An 18982-nucleotide genomic window follows, 5' to 3' on the forward strand; every position below is an offset into this window, starting at 1 on the left:
CACAGGCACAGGGAGTATAAAAGGGGCTTTTTAACCCGCAAGGGAACCAGCCCCAGCCCCAGGGGAGGCTGGAGACACCAGGGAAAAACCTTCGCCCTGTCACAGCTCATCACGCCCTTGCAGCACCTCGCCAAGTGCTGCTGGCACAGACGAGTGCTCGTCCAGGGTGGTGTTTCACATCAACTGTTTATGAAGTTTTGCAATTGTGTATTAATTTTACTCTGCAAAACTTCCTGGAAAGTTTTTCAAATTCTACCTTTGTTATTTCACATCATCTGACTTTGTCATGGCCAAACATCAAGTTGTACTTGCAAAAAGCAACAAGGCACAGTTTTAAATCATTGAATATTGACTCATTTTATTAGTTACTTCATAATTTGTTTCAACCAAAAGACAATACACACAGCAGAAGTCTAATGCATCCATGTAAATGTTTACATCCGTTATGCTCCTCACTCACCTAAGACTCAGCATTTATTTAAATTTTTCACATCTCAAAAATAGGTCTGCAGGAGTTCAAATGCCACCAGGCTCCCTGCTCAAACGGCATGTTTTTACGTTAAATTTTGTTGGGTTTGTTGGGGTTTCATTTTGGGGTTGGGCGTGGTGTGGGATTTTAAAAATTTTTTTAACACTATACTGTTGAGGAGGTGGGTTGGGGCTCTATGTAAAATGTAAATTACAACATCGGGAAAGAAAAAGGAATATACAGGAATAGAGTGAAAGTTCAGAGGGAAGCAGTCCCATAGCTCTTTCCCTCATAGCCCCCAAGTAGAAAATGAACACATAGAAAGCGCATCAGCAGGTCTAAAAAAAACACCTATCCATCTTTGCTGCTCCCTCCGGCAGCCGGTACCAGCCCGGGGAAGGCACTGAGCCACCTTTCCCAGCTGTTTCAGCATCTGCACAGTTACATACCCAAGGTACTGTATGGGTGGCAGTCCCCTCACTGCTATTGCTTCAAAAGGTTGTTCAAGGCCATATTTGGTCCCCTCAAAAACCTGGACAAAGTCAAAGCTTAGGATCATCCCATGTCTCCTCCCCTGTCGGGAGTCATTACTTTGTCATTTTTTGACTCAAAATACATTCACTTGAAAAAACAGACACGCAATCTCTCTCTGCTCCAAAGCCTCCTGTGCAGGTATCAGTAAGAGTAACCATGAAGTCTGTGTCTTGCTCCCTTTATGTTCCCCTTACACTGAACCAAGAACAATGCTGACCAGACCTGTAAGAACTGTTGTGTTCAGCTGGTGGAGAGACAGCTCACCCTGTCCTGAGTGCCCTGCTGTGAGAACACAAAGTGGCAGCACAGGGCTCAGGAGATGGACTGCGGGGTCAAGGAGAAGCAGCAACATGTGGTCCGGCATGTACGCAGCATGTGGAACCCGTGTTAGTGTGAGAGCCCCAGCCTCAGCATGGAGAATGCTCCAAGGACAACAGGAACATGTGGGTGCTACAAAGGAGAACTTCATAGCCAAGGGATGGCCGCAAGCAAGATGCATTTGAGATACGTGCACCACCTCCTTCAGCTCAACTAAGAAATATATGACAAAGAATCTATTTCTCAAAACACAAACATTCTGTGCAAAGGCCACTGAAGGAGCCCAGAACACAGCAGGAATTCTCTACAAGCTTTCCAGACAGAGCTGACAACAAACCCAGCTGCTCTGGCAGACAGAAAACAAGTACAATAAGCTGTTCCCAACTATGCTGCAACAACCCAGTCAGGTGAAAGACCATTTACTTCTCTCTGCCCATCTAATCTCCTGCACCAGTGCCCTTTCACAGCAAAACCCAATAGAGATTGAGGTGTCCCAGCTTTCAGTACCAGGGACCATGCACAGTTCTGTGAGAACAGGGAAGGTTACGGGGCGTTCAGGAACTAAGGTGAAGACTTTATATCAGCTTCATACCTGGGACACCCTCAGAGCTCACTGGACGCCAGATTTAACATGCTCAGCCTTTAGCACTAAGGAGTTTGAGCCAGTGGGGTGATGAATAGTCACCACTGCAGTGAAAGCAACAAAGGTAAATGCTCAGCACCTACAAATGGACTTCGATTCAGCCATTTTCTGCAAGCCTGCCTGCTTCATGATGCTTCCTGCTGAAGCACAGCATCCATCTCACCGTTGATAGCCAAGGCATGACCCTACAGCAACCCAGAATTACTTTTAAGGAAATCATACATCATCATTCTGGATTTTATAACTCCATGCTGATGCTAGTTCCAGTAGAAAAATAAAGCTCTTTGCTAACCCAAAGACTGAAACCTGTTTAATCAATATGGCAGCAAAAATGCCCTCCAAGAGAAGCTAAACTTATTCCACTACACACACCAGCACTTAAATCAGTGACAGTCAGTCCTACATTAAATTACTTAATGCAGTTAAAAGCAGACTGAACAACCTTTAGTGGCCTCCTGCTCCTGATTTGAGGGCAGAACACGTCTTCATTTCTCCAAGTACGCTGTGCACCACTCTTGCAATGTTTTTATCCAGGACTGGAGCCCAGTGTTAGCACTTTTGCAGACACAAAAAGCTGTGTCCAAGCTTGCCATCCGAGCACTGAACAATCATTATCTGGAAAGCCCTGTAACAGAAATACAGCAGATGTGCCACTCATTTCTTTTGAGAAAGCACTGGGTTGGGAGCTGGAGCACCTTCAGCTTACCAGCACACTCACAGATGAAGATTTAGGATATCATCCCCTCTCGCTCCCTGAAGAGGGCGGAACGTCTAAATAACTTTTGTCACACTGTACATTGCCTCCGCGAGAATTCACAGAACTCTGCCACCTTAACAACAGTTCACACTAGGAAGCAGAACCAAATACAGGTTTCTGTCAGCTTAGAGGAGTACTGAACCTCACATCTTTGCATCCAAATACTCAAATGACTCCATTGAATCCACTAAAAAACCCCAGTTTATTTACTTTCAGTCTGAACCTGAACTAGCACATTTCTCTGAAAGGGGAGCAAGGAGCAAACTACAAGGATCAATTAAGTAACAAAATGGGAAAAGGTCTCTTTAAACCGCATGGTCTTTATTTCAGTGCCAATATTACAGATACAACACAAATATCCCAGTCAGAATTAACTCAAATGGAATCCAGGGGGTCTACAACAGGCTCTGGAAATTAAATTGAGAAGGTCTGGAATAACTGGGAAGAGCAACTTTGCAGCATAGTCTCTGATGAGTCTCTCCCAGCAGGAACAGAGTCCTCAAAGGCTGATCTACAAAATGGAATATGTCTTTTCTACCCATAAACCGCAACTAATGGGTTAAAAGGCTTTGAAACCATCTGTGGTAGAAAACCAGCTGCTTCTTGGATCTCTACATCTCTCATTCATCACCACACTTTCTGGTGAAGCTACAGAAGACTCTCTGTGAATCTGTATGGCTGTAGCTACTGATGGTAAGAAAGAGAATTCAAGTGTAAGGTCTTCATTTCCAAGTACAGCACCAAAGCAATTTCACCAGCTCTCACCAGCACCTCTTTTCCTGCACTGTCCCAGAGCTGCAGATGAACTCCCAAGGCCTCGCTTGCTCTTGGTATGTACCACATAACTAAGAGGTGGGTAGATACAGTAATGCACTGAATAGGACATAAGAAGCCTCCAGCCCCTTCAGACATAGGGGATACAAGAAGAAAGATGCAGGACAGCCTGACATCCCCAGAGTCCCCAGTCAGAGCCTCAGATGAAAGTGCCTGAAGGAATCCAGCTAGTAATGAATGACAAAATGCCTTGCCCACCCCAGGGGAAAGAGACAGCAGAAAGAACAGGCAGCTGTTCGCTTGCTGCAGAGAGAAGAAAGTTTCCCTGCTAGAAATTCCAGACTTCTCTTCCAACCAGGCTGTGTTTCTTTGCGGGGGGGCCGGGGAGAGGAGGGGAGAGGAGAAGGAAACGCTGCTGGCTGTGAACGCATGTGTGAGGGAGTGCACAGTAGCCTCCACAAGCCGCCAGCCTCATCAGCAGAGGAGAGGAGATTAGTCTTAACAGATATGCTTCAAAGTCAGCAATCACTTCAGGAAAAGTCCTCCTCATCAGCAGGTCTCATCTGTTCCCCATGCCCATGGTGCAGTTTGGGGGATTGCCCAGGATCACAACCTTCTTCCCAGTGTTCTTTTGATTGGGTGGGGTGAGAATAAGAATGGTGCCAGAGCCTCACTGCCAAGACTGAGGGGGGAAGTTGTTGACTTCTGCTAGATCCTGCATTGCTGAGCCCTTGTGATTATATGTCAACTTGATCCGCATACGTAGTTGTTGCTACAAGAGAAAAGGAAAAAAATAGAAACAAAACACAAATTCAGGTCTTCATTAAAGGTCAGTAAATCCTCCCACGTCCAGCTCCCCTCCCTTACCCCATCAATACAAAACACAGACCTTTCCTCACCACAAGAGCTTGCTGGAAGATGTGCAGGGTAAACTATGACACTGCAGATTAACACTTAATTTGGTAGGACTGTGGTTCTCAGATCAGATACAAGCTCTAAGAAAAGCTATTCCACAGCTTCTACCCACATCTTTCTCTGCCTTGGCCTGGCTCTCACAAGCACAGAAGTCCTCAAGTACAAGGAAAACTGCCTTAAAATCCCAGCTAACAGGGGAAGAAAGCAGAAAGCATAATGACAGTCCATGTCCAGGTGAAGACTTTTCTACAACAGTGACAAGTCAAACAGCTGCTGCCTAAACAGCAAGGCTGTTCCAAGATTGCCTCCCTCAGAGCATCCTGGGTAACTGCACGATCTCAGGGACAGGGTTCTTGCAAAGCTGTACTCTCAAGGAGTAGCAATATAAACGACAGTAAGAGGCGCAGAAATGCCTGAGGTGGAAGAGTTAAACAGCAGGCGAGAGATGAGGGTAGTAAAAGACTCTTTTGCACCTCTGTATTCTGAAGCGTTTGCAGGAGTTCTGGTGTTCCGACAGGAAAGCGCACACTATCTATGTGCACTTCACCTTGTGGGCCTCATCTGAGGTGGATGTATTGCAGCTTCTGGCACCTTACAGGAAAACTCCTATTCCTTCCCAAGTTCAGAAAACAACTTTGAAGGTGATCTTTGAAAGGTGCTCTACAGCACCACAGATAAATTCATATCAGATGCATACAAGACAGAGAATAATTAGTCTTGTGCCTTAATACAGGCAGAGGGGACCACACTACATGAAGACAAGGGGAGAGGCATGGAAACCATAAAACCTGTGCAGTACAAGACAGATATTTCAGTGAAAGCTTGGGCTGGGATTTGCGTATTTTTCTAATTTGCACATCGGTCTAGCAGCAACACTTAACATCTAGAGCAGTACGTAAGTGTTAACCCATGAAAAACTTAAGATGGTTTAAGTTCTTAAGTATGTTTAAGATCTTAAGGGTGGCCCACAGATGAAGGAATATGTGATCTCAAGTTTCTTTTCCTTTCTGACGCCATATAAATATTTGCAAAGCCTCTTAAGGAGGACATGTCAGGCACAGCCCGCCCGCCCCTCAAGTCTGTTGTAACCCAGCCTTGAAGGCTGGCTCTGAAGGCTGTAAAACAAATAGAGTTATGATTAAATTCCACCTAAAGATTCTTTCCATCAACTGTTTAAAACTACAGCCATCACATTAAAAACAAATTACACCACTTGAGAAAAAAGACAATTTTGTTAAGATTATGTATCAAGCTACTTTTTGTGTAATAAGCATCTCAATAACACTGCTGCAGAGAGCAAGAACGAATGTTAAACGCATTCATACGGCAAGATGTTTGCCTTTCAGACATCACTTCTACAACACACAGAAACTGAGTTGAGTTCCTCTAGAAAGATCATCTAAAAGCCTGTTTAACAACCACTCTGATGCAAAAGAATCCAAGAAGATAGCACAGTTGTGAATCTGTTCTAGCAGTATAACCAAATAATAGAAGGCCAAACTGTGCCCAGGACCTCCCGTATTTTTCATAACTTTTTCCTAACCCTAACCAAATGGACTCAGTAAGAACACATAATTCACTACCACCACTCCCTGTGTCTCAGAGACACAACCCTAGCCGATTGCCACTAAATACGCAATTCCAAGACAATATCTTTAATAACTGTTCTCAAAATCACTCACCTTTTGTGGATTCAGGACTTTAATAACCTGTGTGATGGTCCCCGAGTTAAATGCAGGGATGACACTGCTGCTGGGAGACAGGAGCTGCAGCTGGAATGTCTGTAGAAAGGCCAAAGAGAAAACAATTTGATGCTTAATCAAGTAAGAACAAGAACATGAACTAATTTGTTTGCACTGAGAGAAAGCAAGGGAAGCTAAGAGTTCAGTTCCTGGCTCTGAGAGCACATGTACAGCCACAATCAAGTTAAAAAACCAAACCAAAACAAAAACCGTTCTTCAATTCCCTGTCCATAAATACTAAAACATTCACTGTCCCACCTGCTTTCTACACAAGATCCAGGTAGCACAAACACTGGTGTGAGGGTTTACTGCAGTACATCAAGACCAGCAGTGAATTGTTTCAAGAGTCACAGGTAGAGGAACAGCCAAGACCTCTCAGCACACCCGTAACTTCACGGGGCTCATTCTCTCCGTAAGTCCTTCCTACAGCAGGTATGAAGCCTATTTGAACTCAAGTCAGAGCATGACTAATTCCTGGAAGTGAAACTCCCAGAAGTGAACGTATTTCCCCAAAGCTGAAGAACATTCCAATCACACCCTGCTTAAATGGTCTGTCTCCCGTATTTTGTGCTGCAACTAAGTGTGAGGGGAGTCAGCTCACTGCTTAAAGGAGGACCACCACTAATCACCGTGTGGAGACTCATTTAAACTTTTACAAGCAGCTGATAGCTTCAAAAGGTTTGTTGTTTTTGTTTTTTTCGTGTATTCATAGTTGCAAGGAGCATGGTATATTTCTTAGAAACTAAGAATAAAGATTAGCGTCTTCACTTTTTTTTCTGACCCAACATTTTTCTGTCTGTGGTTTAGTAACTCTCCTAGAAAGCAGTGATTTTAAACAAGATTTTGTTGAAGCTGAAGGAGTCCCATCTGATAGAAACCAGCATTGTATTCTGTTTATAACAAAACTGAGCACTAAGAGAATCTATTAACAGCCTTGTTTACAGTTCTCCAATTTTCTGTCTACATTAAAGCACAGATCAGGAGGTATTTGCAGCTGGGACCCTCAGCCTGTCACTGCAGTTGCCCTAAATGGCTCTACCTTTGGTACTGCAGCTTGGAAAACAAAATCTGTCATTTCCAGCTCTGTGCTGTTGGAGGCCTGTATCGTGATTACAGTGACACTAGGGTTGGTGTTGGATCTCTCAAAGGTGAAGTCAATCTTCAGCCCATTCTTGTTGTATGCAGTAATTGAAGGGATTCCTAGAGAAAACCAAAAAGCAGCAGATTTACAGAATCATTCTCAATACCATAGAATGCATTTACTTCACCCCAGACATGAACTCTTCTGAAGATTACACACAACCCATTCCTCCTGCCCCAGCGTCTGTGCCACACTTCACTCCCAAAGCCCCCCTTTTTTCACTACCCCTTGTTTCTCTTCTGGTTGGGTGCTGTGGCACCTTAGGCTAAGGATTTACACATCCCTAACCTGCAGCAATATCATTGAAGATAGGCTGTGATGAAAGTCCATCAAGCAGGAATGGAGGCTGTGCTATCTGGGGTGCAGGAGCAGATACTGGAGAACCTACAAGAAAAGTTGAAGTATTATTACTTAGCTGTCATGAAATGAAGAGTAAGTATTCCTTCTCCAAAGATTAACTGCTGCAAATCATACTGCTTTGCATGAAGCTCTACAAATCATCTGTGTTGTTGTTGTCCCCTCTGTGCTTTCACTAAAAAGGACTGGCTCCTCTCAAGCTAGCAGGCATTCAAACGAAATCACTCTCACATTTCCCAGTCCTCTCTGGAAAGGCTCACAGCAGTCCCAGGCTGAAGTGTAAAAACGCTGAAGTCTCAGCAGCTAATCATACAGAGTCACCTTGTGACTTTATCACCTGTATGCTAATATGGATCTTGGTGAGAATAAGCATAAAGACTAGGACTTGACAGAAAGTGAGGAACTGGCCAGACCTCAAGCCCCCCAACCAGGACTGAGAATGTAGACTTTTAAGAGACACATCCTGCTCACCCGTTAGGTTGAGGTCTCCCAGGAGGTCAAGGAGCTCCCCACCAGCAGAGGCCGGCTTGCTTGTAGGTGCAGTGGGGATTACAGGTGTTATATCGCTTCCCCCCAACAAGTCCAACAAATCATTTGCCTAATAAGAGAGTGGATGTAATAGTTACATATTCAACTTCCTGCTACTCTCCCTTGCAAATGTAATGGATTCTACTTGCTCTCAGGCCAACAGAGCTACCGGCCAGAGAGGTTCTTAATTTGGCTACGGTCCCATGCCCCACAAGAGATCTAGTTTCCATGCTCCTGGCAGCACAGTGATAAAGATGGAGTTTGTGCACACTGAGACAGGCTGGGGGATATAGGGCTTTACTGATCTTGCCCTCCCCACAACGGCCTCTTCCACACAGCTGTTCTTGCCACTAGAGCCAGAGTCAAGAGATGATGTAATCATCACCAGGCCAGAACTAGCAAAGCGGAGTGGGGAGGGAGCTGGTCTCAGCTTACTGCTGGCAGTGGCCTGTGGTGTGTCTGATGGGCAGTGGAAACTTATCCCAGATCGGTTTCCATTACCTGGCTAGCGGTCTGCGGTCCAGAGGGTGGAGGTTTGGTTTCCAGGACCGCTGGCTCTGTCTCTCCGTTGGTCTGTACAATCTCAGCAGGGCCGTTTGTGGTGACTTTCTCCATTACTGGCATTCTCTCAAGCAGGGCTGGCCTGAAAGAAGCTGACATAGTTATACTGTGCCATCTTCCTGGATCCCAGTCCAAGTACTCAATCAGGACATGATATACATAGGGCAACCTGCCTTTTCAGTGCCAGTGCAGGGGAACTGTAAGATTGGATGACAGCTAAGGGTGGTCAGAACCAATCCCTGGCATTCTGTGCCAGTGTAAATACATCAGTTGACAGCCAGAAGCCAAACAAGCCCTCCTGCCTTCCATTTTCCCCTAGTACCTGACAGAATTTCCACTGTGGTGCTAGGATAACAAGCCCAAAGTAAAGATTAAGTTATTGAGCAATGGTGGATTAACTGCAGACATGGAAGACTTGATTGCTCTGTTCCATACGCAGTTGAGTCAGAGTCAGCTCGTCTGACTTGTCTTTGCAGGAGGGCTAACAACTTAGAACAGATGACAAAGTTGGAAAGGCAAATCACCATGCTCTCATTTAGCCAAACTTAATTTCCGAAGAGATTAAGTTCAGCCCTTGAAAGCACCCTCCCGAAATGATACAGAGACTGAAAAATACACATGGGATCCAGAATCCTGACATCAAACAAAAGTCTGTAATAAGAAAGGCCATTACCCTTGCAAATGAGCCACAAAGTGCTGTATGTAAGAGGGGTAGGACACACTGTCTACCCACCTTTTGGACAGAAAAAGTGTTCCAATGTCAATAAACCCAACAATGGGCCACATTCTTGACCATGAACAAAATCTTAATGACCAGAAGCTATTAAGCATTGATCTTTACAGTGTAAAGAAAACCAGAATACAGCAGGGGAAAAAATACAGGTGCTCTCTTGTAAAACTAAATACAGTTCACAGATGTTTTTCTGAAGTACAGTGCTTCCCAAAACTGTGGACAGCATATACTGCCACCTGATCAAAAGCCAGCTGATTCCCAGACACTGATGCCTGCAATGGCCACTCCACATCAAGCCTCCCATGCTAGGTTTTTCTCAGCGCATTCATAAGGCTTCATGTGAAGCCTTAGGCAGCTCACATGCCCTAGCTCATTAACATGGGTTTTCCAAGAACTGTTTGAGTTGCTGCATGGATACCACAGGAAGAAAGAAAAGAGGAAATCGCAAAGATGTTGTGTCCTACACATAGTGAATAGGACAATGCCCATAGGAAAAAAGTGATTGTGAAGAGCCTTTGAAACAAGGTTTGGAGGCCCCTACAAACACAGGCAACATTCAGTCCAGTGGTACCCCCATTTTCCCTCTGTCCTCTCATCTAGACTATAAAATGGATGCTCCTCCATCCAATGGAATCTGATGGAAAGTTTTCAAGAGTAGATGAAGTTAATCCCCAGATAATGTCCTCCAATCTTATGATCATCACTGAACAGAATCTGTTGTGCTCCTACATATCAACAATTAACTATTGCACATAGCAGCCTAATGACCATCCTGTAAAGAACTGCAGCTTTAGTTATTGCAACACCGCATGGTTTTAACCTTCTCATAAAGCAATCACTTGAGCAAAGCAATGATGATTGGGACCTCTCTGTGGTAAGGTGTAAGGAGGTTAACATGCTCACAAATTGCAAAAACAGCGGTGCTGAGGGGTGCAGTGAAATTGTATGCCTTTGCATGCAGAATTTGAGATTTTAAACAGATACTACAAGAAGATACAGTAAATTAAAAAATGTTCTATATTAACAGTTGGAAGAATTACCTCAACTTCAGAGTATCGTTTAGGACAGGTCAGTGGATCTCTGCATGTTTATTCCAAAGACATTTTAAAATCAGTTTGAACCTAACAACTGTGGTAATGCTAGCACAGTAAAAGCTACCTGCAGACACTCAGCTAGCGAATTTAAGGTTCAACACCTAGAAGTAAAAATTAGTCAAGCTCAAAGGAGGGCAAATGTTTTGGCAGAGAAAGTCTCTGATCACAGAACAATCTCCCCAGATACATTAAGTTATTAAAACACTCACTAACCCTATAGATGAGGGAGGTGTTCTGGTTCCTCTGTAACATTACCAAAACCACCAGACAAAGCTCTCAAAGCACAAAGTGAGGTACCCAGGAGATAACAGTAGACTACAATGATCCTTTTCAAACACCAAAATTCATCAGCACTTACCTCATGTGATCATATTTTTTGAAAAGTGCATTATATTCCACTGCCCTCTGCTGTAGCTCCACATCAATGCTGCTGCCATAAATGGAAACTACCTTCTTAATGCGACTGTGTGGGGCAGGAGGGAAACAGAAAAAACACACACACCACGGAATTAGCAGCAATAAGCAAGAGATTAGCATGTGTCATCCAGAAGACACTAGCTGGCCTCTGTTCAACAGGTGCCCTGTGTAACTCATTTCAAACTGCAGTCACTGCTGACTTCTGGAGCATGTGTGCAACATCAGTTTTTGAACTGTCTGTTCACAACAGCACCAGCTGCCACTTCCTAAGAAAGTTCAGCTACCCACACCAGGAAGCCACCCATAGAACACAACACTACTTTTTCCCTCCATCATCTGAAAAGGGAACTGGAAAGAACCATCCACTGAAAGTAAGGACTCATCTTCCCCATAAAGGGGTTTTCAAATAACAGGAACAGATTCCCTCTACACAGTAGAGGACATTTACAGAAAACAATACAAATCAGTGGAAGTCTTCCACCCTGCAAGCAATAGAGAACTGCAAAAGCCAACAAGTAACAAGATGACTCTAGTAAACCATGGAAGCAGAACATGTCCAGGGAATACTTCACTGAAGACAACTGATGACAGCATATTTGCAACAAAGCCCTGGGCAGTACATGGTCAACAAGAACTCACTTGACAGTGCAGGTGAACCTCGTGGAAAGCTTCATGATGGCAGTGAGAGCATAGCCTCGTGTAACAGATGCAGACATATTAGAAATCAGGACGCTTTCTAAAATATCAAGAACTTCATCCTCCGTTACCTGAAAAAGGACAGAAAGGTTAGGCTGAGACAGAGAGAAGCCCTGCACAAAGACTTCCAGGGCATGCTGTAAAAACCTATCTCTTGCTTAATGGGTATGTTGTACCTCCTTGGTAACTTTGTGAGCCTGCAGCATATCTTCACAGTGTAAGAGAGATGTATCTGGGTGGAGATCTTAGTAGTTTTAAAATACAATTCCTCTTCCACACATCAAAGATCAGCTTTATCACCAAAACTGTTTGGATCATTGGGCTGAGGCCAATTGTATGAGGTTCAACAAGGCAAGTGCCAGGTACTGCACTTGGGTCACAACAACCCCATGAACGCTCCAGGCTCAGGGAAGAGTGGCTGCAAAGTGCCTGGTGGAAAAGGACCTTGGGGTGTTGGTGACAATGGCTGAACATGAGCCAGCGTGTGCCCAGGTGGCCAAGAGGCCACCAGCATCCTTGCTGGTACCAGCACTGTTATGGCCAGTAGGACTAGAGAAGTGATTGTGCCACTGTGCTCTGCACTGGTGAGGCCCCACTTTGAATCCTGGGGGCAGGTTTGAGCCCCTCACCATAAGAAGGCCATTAAAATACTAGAGAGAGTGCAGAGGAGGCAATAGAGCTGGTGAGGGGCTGGGAGCACAAGTGTGATGAGAGCGGTTGAGGGACCTGGGGGGTTCAGCCTGGAGAAAAGGAGCTGAGAGGAGACCTTCTGATCTCTAAACTGCCTGAAAGGAGGTTGTAGAAAGGAGGGTGTTGGTCTCTTCTCCCAAGTAGCAAGTGACCAGACAAGAGGAAATGGCCTCAAGTTGTGTCAGGGGAGGTTTAGATAAGATATTAAGAAAAAATCCTTCCTAGAAAGGGTTGTCAGGTGTTGGAACAGGCTGCCCAGGGCAGTGGTGGAGTCACCATCCCTGGAGGGGTTTAAAAGGTGTTTAGACAAGGTTCTTACAGACATGGCTTATGGCTAGAGTTAGGTTATGGTTGGACTCTATGATCCTGAGGTTCTCTTCCAACCAAAATGATTCTATGAAAATGCACAGCTAAGACCCCAGGAGATACCCTGAGAGCTAGGTCAGCACTGAAACCAGCTGCAGCTGCAATCCTCACCGTGAGCGGTTACACAGCCCATGCCTGCAGCAAGGGAAGGAGATTCCTGTCCAGGGTTCATCACCATCACGGGTACCAGTGCTAAGTAATCGTTGCAAGCATTCCTCTCACACAGCCAGCGCCAAGTAGCCCCGCCTCAGCCAGGTACACAGTTGTTGTTCTTTCCCCAAGCTATACCTGTATTGGTTCCTCTTCTTCACACTGACCAGACACCAGAAGATCTCCATACTCTCCTATGCACCAAGAGGCCACTTGCACCAGCGGTTGCTGTTAGGAGAAGAAAAATCAGATGCCTCAGAGATATATGGACACCTGTATGACAAACTAAATCATCACCATTTCCCAGAGCAAGCTCAGCCCTCCTCCCAGCCAAGGAAGTTCCCCACAGAAAACAGGAATATTTGATTTGATCAATAAATCCATAAGAGAACAGGAGAAAATATAAAGAACATGAGCTTACAGAAAACACACCTCCTCTGCAACCTGTCCCTTGGACCGAGACAGTATGATGTTCACCTACCTTGAGATGCTTAGTAAACCCGCTTATTGCGGTACAACAAGGAAACTGAAGCTGGTCACATTTGGTATTACCTGGGAGTAATCACCAAGGATGGCTTTGTAGAGCCTCTGCACAGTGTAGGCATGCATCTCCACGCTATTAGTTATTAGCTGAATCAGATTGGGAACAGCATCATCACGAACGTAACTTCCTGCCTGCAAGAACAATTGTGTATTTAAGAGACAGAAGTAGCTAGATTTCCCTATATGACTTCTCAGTAATGTCCAGCATCTGCCAATATTCTCCACAAAGCCACCTGATGTGGACGGAAATTTAAAAAACAAAAAATACATATATATTTTTAAAATATTTTATACATATACATACACATACATATATACACACATATACACATATATACATATATGTGTGTATATATATATATAAATCAACCTCATCCCCAAGCACTTTATAGTTGATTTTGAGCAGGCTCATGTGGGCAGAAGTACAGGACAGTACATTTGCTCAATGAACCCAACTATACCCAGAGAAATCTGTCCTACAGATATCCCAAAATTGTCAAGAGCATAAAGTGTGGACATAAGAAGCCTGTGCTACAGAAGGAACAAAAAGCAACATAGAAAACTCCTCTGTTCTATGGAAGGTTTTAAGGTAAAAGCCACACTGGGGGCAGAACCTGGCTTGTTCAATCACTTGTTCAAAGCCAGATTCTATGCCAAATAAGCACAGGACTCAGGAACTTGCCCAAATATCACTCTTAGGGGTCCCTGATAGGATACGGACCTCAGAGGGAAAAGTCCACTTTAAGGCCAGGAAATTATGTGGGGTAGTACACAACCACATGGCTCTGGCACTGAACGGACGACGTATCTGTGCAAAACCTATTCTGTTCAGGCTTTCCTGTGGCAATGAGAGCAGAGCATGCAAAAAGATGGAAATTAAGTGAGCCCAGTCAGGTCAACCAAATGAGAATCCACTCCAAGATGGCCAACGCCTTCTTTCTGTATTCTCCTAAGTCTGCTAACAGAAAAATATGTTTATCTGCAAGTCTGCAGTAGGCAGTCTCATGAATACAGCTGAAACCTGAATACAGGTTTCTCTAGCAGCCAAGAGAAGGAAGTTACTTAATTGAAGGAAGTAATCTGAGAGCAATTCTCACAGCCAGCCTTCTAATGAAAATCAATTCTCAGCTCAGAGGAATCACTTTTCTCTGTTCCAGGGTGGCAAAATAGCACACAAGCCAAACTGACTTCTTGATGAACCTCTCACTTTGAATGCTGTGGGAACATAATGGAAGATTGTCAAGGAGGACTGCAGCATGCTCAAGTCACTTGCATCTGGGGTGTAGAAAAACACATATACTAATTGCTGGTTGGTGTTGTGTGCTTGACAAGTAGAACTTCTGTTTAGATAACAATAGGCCTGTGATAGACTCAGAGGCACTGACTGAACATGCCTGAGATTCCTGCCCTGCTATGGGAAACCCAAAGCACAGTGAAAAATGGCATCTGCTGAATCCCCAATGCACCAGTGAAACCAACAGGTGTGATAACTCTCCAGTGAGGACCCAGCTCTGCGGAGCCTGCACTCCCTGTGCGTCTCTGCCCGGCTGCTGTTTTGGAGATCCCGCAGTTCGCAATGTAATGAAAATAAATTTATTCTTTGCATTTCTTTTGTGGTTTTGTGGTTGTTCCTATGTCAGCTAACACATTCACTCATAAAATAAACCTATTCCCACTCCTTTGCCTCAGGGAACACACTGCCTACTCAAGTTATCAAGATCTCTTGTTTGCCAAAACACTAAGCCAGTTCCACCTTAGCTGTGATGCTTATAAATAAACGAATGTAAGTAAAAAGTAATAATTAAACCCAAAGAAAAGGAACTAGAGAGCTGTCTCATTAAGAAGCTTTGATGAACTCAACTTGGAATAATTCCAAGAAATGGTTTCGCCCTCCTTCTCTGCAAGTCACTTCAGGCTGTGCTCTCTCCCGAAAGCACCACATATTGGAATCACACACAGCACAAGCGCTGTCTGAACTTGGAAGCTAATGTGATTACTGCAGTACAAAAGCTCTGCTGCACACTGTATTCTTGTGTGTTTCTGAAATCACAGGTTTCTTCTAAAAACACTAGTCATATTTACTGAGTTTACATATTTCTGACTGGTTGTCTTGGGGCATTACCACCTAAGTACACTTCCTCTGTGTATCGTAGCATTTGTTATCTTGCCAGCCTTTGCAGGTATCTCCAACTTGATGATAACTTCCTACAGAAATCTGAAAGAAAAATTATGTAGTCACACACAAGAAAGGTGATTTCACTTACCGTTGTTAAGACTCTCATAATTGTGTCTATGTGCCAGCGTTTGGATGGAGCGTATCTGAACAAATTAAGAAAAACAAGTTAGAACAATAAGTGCTGGCCTTCAACACCAGCAAGAAACATCATCAGAACCTCCACATTCAGTTACTCCCCGGCCCACTGTCTGCTAAGAGGGGGACACCAACAAAACACATACAAAAGTCCCCACAGCAGACACTTCACATTCTTTGACCTTTTTGTATTAATGCCAACATTGGAAAGCTGAATAAATATACCAGTCCATATAATATAGCACATCCTTACCTTGTATATACAACATTTCAAAGTCATGCTGCTGATTACAATGGCTCAACAGTAATTAGATCATCTCACTTAGCCAATTAACCAGAGAGAATCTGTATGTGTGGAGAATCAGCATATCAGCACAACAGCTGTTCCAAAATGCAGCAGAAATTGATATACTAGACTGGTTTAGTGATATAAGGACTATCCGTATGGGACACACCAGCGTGTCCCAAGGCACCAGTGTGTCCTGTTCCTCAGAGGGGGTTAAAACTGACAAACTGCACAGAGACCAGCAAATGAAGATGATCAGCCTATTATCTCTTAAGGGATGAGGAGGGGAAGGAACAACAGAAAGCAATCATAATTCCGAGGATGTACAGAAAATTAATAGCAAGTAAATTGACCCCATACTTTTCAGCTGCAAGAAATATTCCAGATGCACAGTCTGCCTTGAACTCTGGTTCACAGGAATCCAGGAAATACAGCAACTCCTTCATCATTCCACGGACATTGTTCCCATTAACAAGAGCAAAGCTCAGTTCCATTGCGCGCCTGGGGCAAGAGACAGAAAACCAGTGAAGTATGTCCATCTAGCAAAAAAAAAAAAAAAAAACAAGTCCAGCTACTCAAATACGCTTACCTTTTAATTAAGAAGAAAGCAATATTTAATAATCCTATAAGAACAGCCTTTCACATTAAACATACCAGTATTTTCCTGTGCATGGGCAGACAATAAATATCTACCTTCAGAAAACCTAAAGGGGAGCGGAGGTGTGAGGTGCTCTAGAAACACCTATCCAGACATTCTAAAAGCTGGAAACATCTTTCAGCAACCAGAGTCCATCGGTCTTAAGGTCTGACTGTCCAAGTATTTGTAACCACATACTAGTCATTTCTGACACACAATGGCAATAAATAAGACAGGCTACAACACACTTTCTCCAGCTTCAGGTATCCTGGAGAGACCTGCTTCAATCTCCATATATTCAATCTCTAAATACAGTAGAGATTTAAAATATTAACTAATAAGCTTTATTCTTTACTGCCAGATAGACTATGTAAGATTTCTAGAACCCAAAATTACCCCGGTGCTCCTTCCAGAGCCCATTCCCCCCACACCACTGGGTGACACCAACAGACAGTGTGCCGGCTCTTTGCTGCTCCTCAAACACACAGAGGTCAGGGGCTTGTCCTTCCCCTTGAAGTTTCTGTGTTGATTCTAGAACAGTTCTCCTGTTCTTCCAACATTTTTGAATGAAGATTATCTTAAAATGTGATTGATTTCTGTACAACATTGACAACTAGTTGCATTGAAATGCAATAGAACAATGCATTAAAACAGCTAAACAACCCTGACTATTCTGAGAATTTGGTGTAATCCAGAACCCAAACCTCCAGGTTGTGTCCTCTTCATACTACAGGAACTTCTTTCTCTGTTTGTCACTGAGATAGCCTACTAGAAGACAAGACAGATCCTCACAGCACATCAAAAATTTCTTCCCCCACTTCAGTTATCTTTTGCAATCATCTGGATAGTTGCTGAACCATTTCATGTGTGCAGTGATTTTGTACTGCTTGTTGTGCAACAGATTTTGTCCAAAACTAAGCCAAAAGTTCTGAAGTCTGTTTTTCAATATATACTTCAAATGGATCAGACTGTAATGTGTGTTTAACACCAGCAATTTTAATTAAAATCATAATGTTGAGATACATGAGTTATGCTGTTATCTTTTCATATATTTACTGGCAGCAAGCCCAGGAGCAGTCCCCACTGACTCTGTTTAGCTCCAGTGTCAAGCTTGTCAGCCTTCTGCATGGCCACAGTTATTTTTTCTGATTACCTAGTATTTTCCCAAAGTTCATGAAACATGAACAACCTAGACCAGGCGCATGCCCCAACCCAATGGTATTTGGTGCAAATTATTTGTTCTCAAGAATGTGAAAACATCTAAACAGTGCTATTTCTCAACATCTCCCTAGTTATTATTGGAATAAGAAAGGTTTCTATAGAATTGTGAACTGGAAATGTGTTATTTTGCATTTTACCCAACTAATACCCAGGGACCTAGAAAACATCAAGGTGTTCAGAATTAGGGCAGAAATACATAACTAAATTGTTACCTTTTATCATCTAGATCTGTGGCTGGTTCAAGACCTATACAATTATTAAAACTCCTTACACCTAACCCTACTGGGTTACAGGTTTTGCATGTTTAACTTTTCAGTCACGGTATGGCAGAGATATTAATACTGCAGGTGCACAGAGGTAACTCTGCAATCTTAATACCAGGTATTTATCTCAACACATACTGCTTACTTCGATCACATTACACAGCTCATTTCTGTCACAAAAGACAGACAAAAGGACTTGAATTAAATGGCAAAGCCATTCTGAATTATACTTCACGGATCAAAGATGCACAGCAACGTTTAAAGGATGATGGGAACAGGTCATGCTTCAGATAACCAAAACCAGGTACTGTGTCTGTCCCTTGAGTCCCAGCCCTTGAACCTTGCTACCTGGGACCCAGACACCCCATCCATAAGTGGCTTCAATGGAGACAGTGCATTGTCAGCAGCACGAGTGTCAGCATGGCAATGTCATGCTCTGCTGATGGATCACTCATAGGCTTCATCATCCAACAGCACTCAGACACGAAACTGTCATTTGTACCACACCTGTTTTCCAGGCAGGCACCAAGAGAACACTCTTGTTGCCTTCCATCCCAAACCCAAATGAGTCTTTGTTGTTCCCCAGTCCAGCCTCATGCTGGCTCTGGCACCGAATCGCAACAGCAGCCTGACTTGCTCAGCATGTAACATGCAAATTTATGTTTTGGGATAGACTGCAACTGTAAAAACAGATTATATGATACCCATTACATAACAGTTAAAACTATGTTTCAGAAACGAGACAGATCCAGTTTCTTTCCTATTCTGTACCTATTAGACTGAGAGCAGTGCTGTTAAAAATCTACACCTGATTCAAAGATAAGCATAAATTTGAA

The 18982-nt window shown here is 43.7% G+C and overlaps 1 protein-coding gene and 1 non-coding gene across 3 annotated transcripts in view; both read right to left on the bottom strand.

Annotated features, from left to right (window-relative positions):
* Positions 1-331: 331 nt before the first annotated feature.
* Positions 332-18982, bottom strand: part of AP1G1 (adaptor related protein complex 1 subunit gamma 1) — a 43019-nt gene continuing 24368 nt past the window's right edge. For both annotated transcript variants that reach the window (XM_065847961.2, XM_065847962.2), the window contains 12 exons: positions 16386-16526; positions 15693-15747; positions 13438-13560; positions 13024-13113; positions 11623-11750; positions 10925-11029; positions 8680-8821; positions 8122-8248; positions 7582-7677; positions 7192-7352; positions 6093-6191; positions 332-4267 (listed from right to left, as the gene is read on the bottom strand). In XM_065847961.2, coding sequence (XP_065704033.1) covers positions 4166-4267; positions 6093-6191; positions 7192-7352; positions 7582-7677; positions 8122-8248; positions 8680-8821; positions 10925-11029; positions 11623-11750; positions 13024-13113; positions 13438-13560; positions 15693-15747; positions 16386-16526 — 1369 coding nt within the window. In that variant the 3' untranslated portion in view covers positions 332-4165. The remainder of the gene's footprint in view (positions 4268-6092; positions 6192-7191; positions 7353-7581; positions 7678-8121; positions 8249-8679; positions 8822-10924; positions 11030-11622; positions 11751-13023; positions 13114-13437; positions 13561-15692; positions 15748-16385; positions 16527-18982) is intronic.
* On the bottom strand, positions 18538-18624 carry LOC136107571 (small nucleolar RNA SNORD71). Its single transcript, XR_010652303.1, has one exon. It is a non-coding gene; the product is annotated as a small nucleolar RNA SNORD71 (small nucleolar RNA).

The sequence above is a fragment of the Patagioenas fasciata genome, chromosome 13, assembly GCF_037038585.1.
Source record: "Patagioenas fasciata isolate bPatFas1 chromosome 13, bPatFas1.hap1, whole genome shotgun sequence".
In the NCBI taxonomy this organism is placed as follows: Eukaryota; Metazoa; Chordata; class Aves; order Columbiformes; family Columbidae; genus Patagioenas; species Patagioenas fasciata.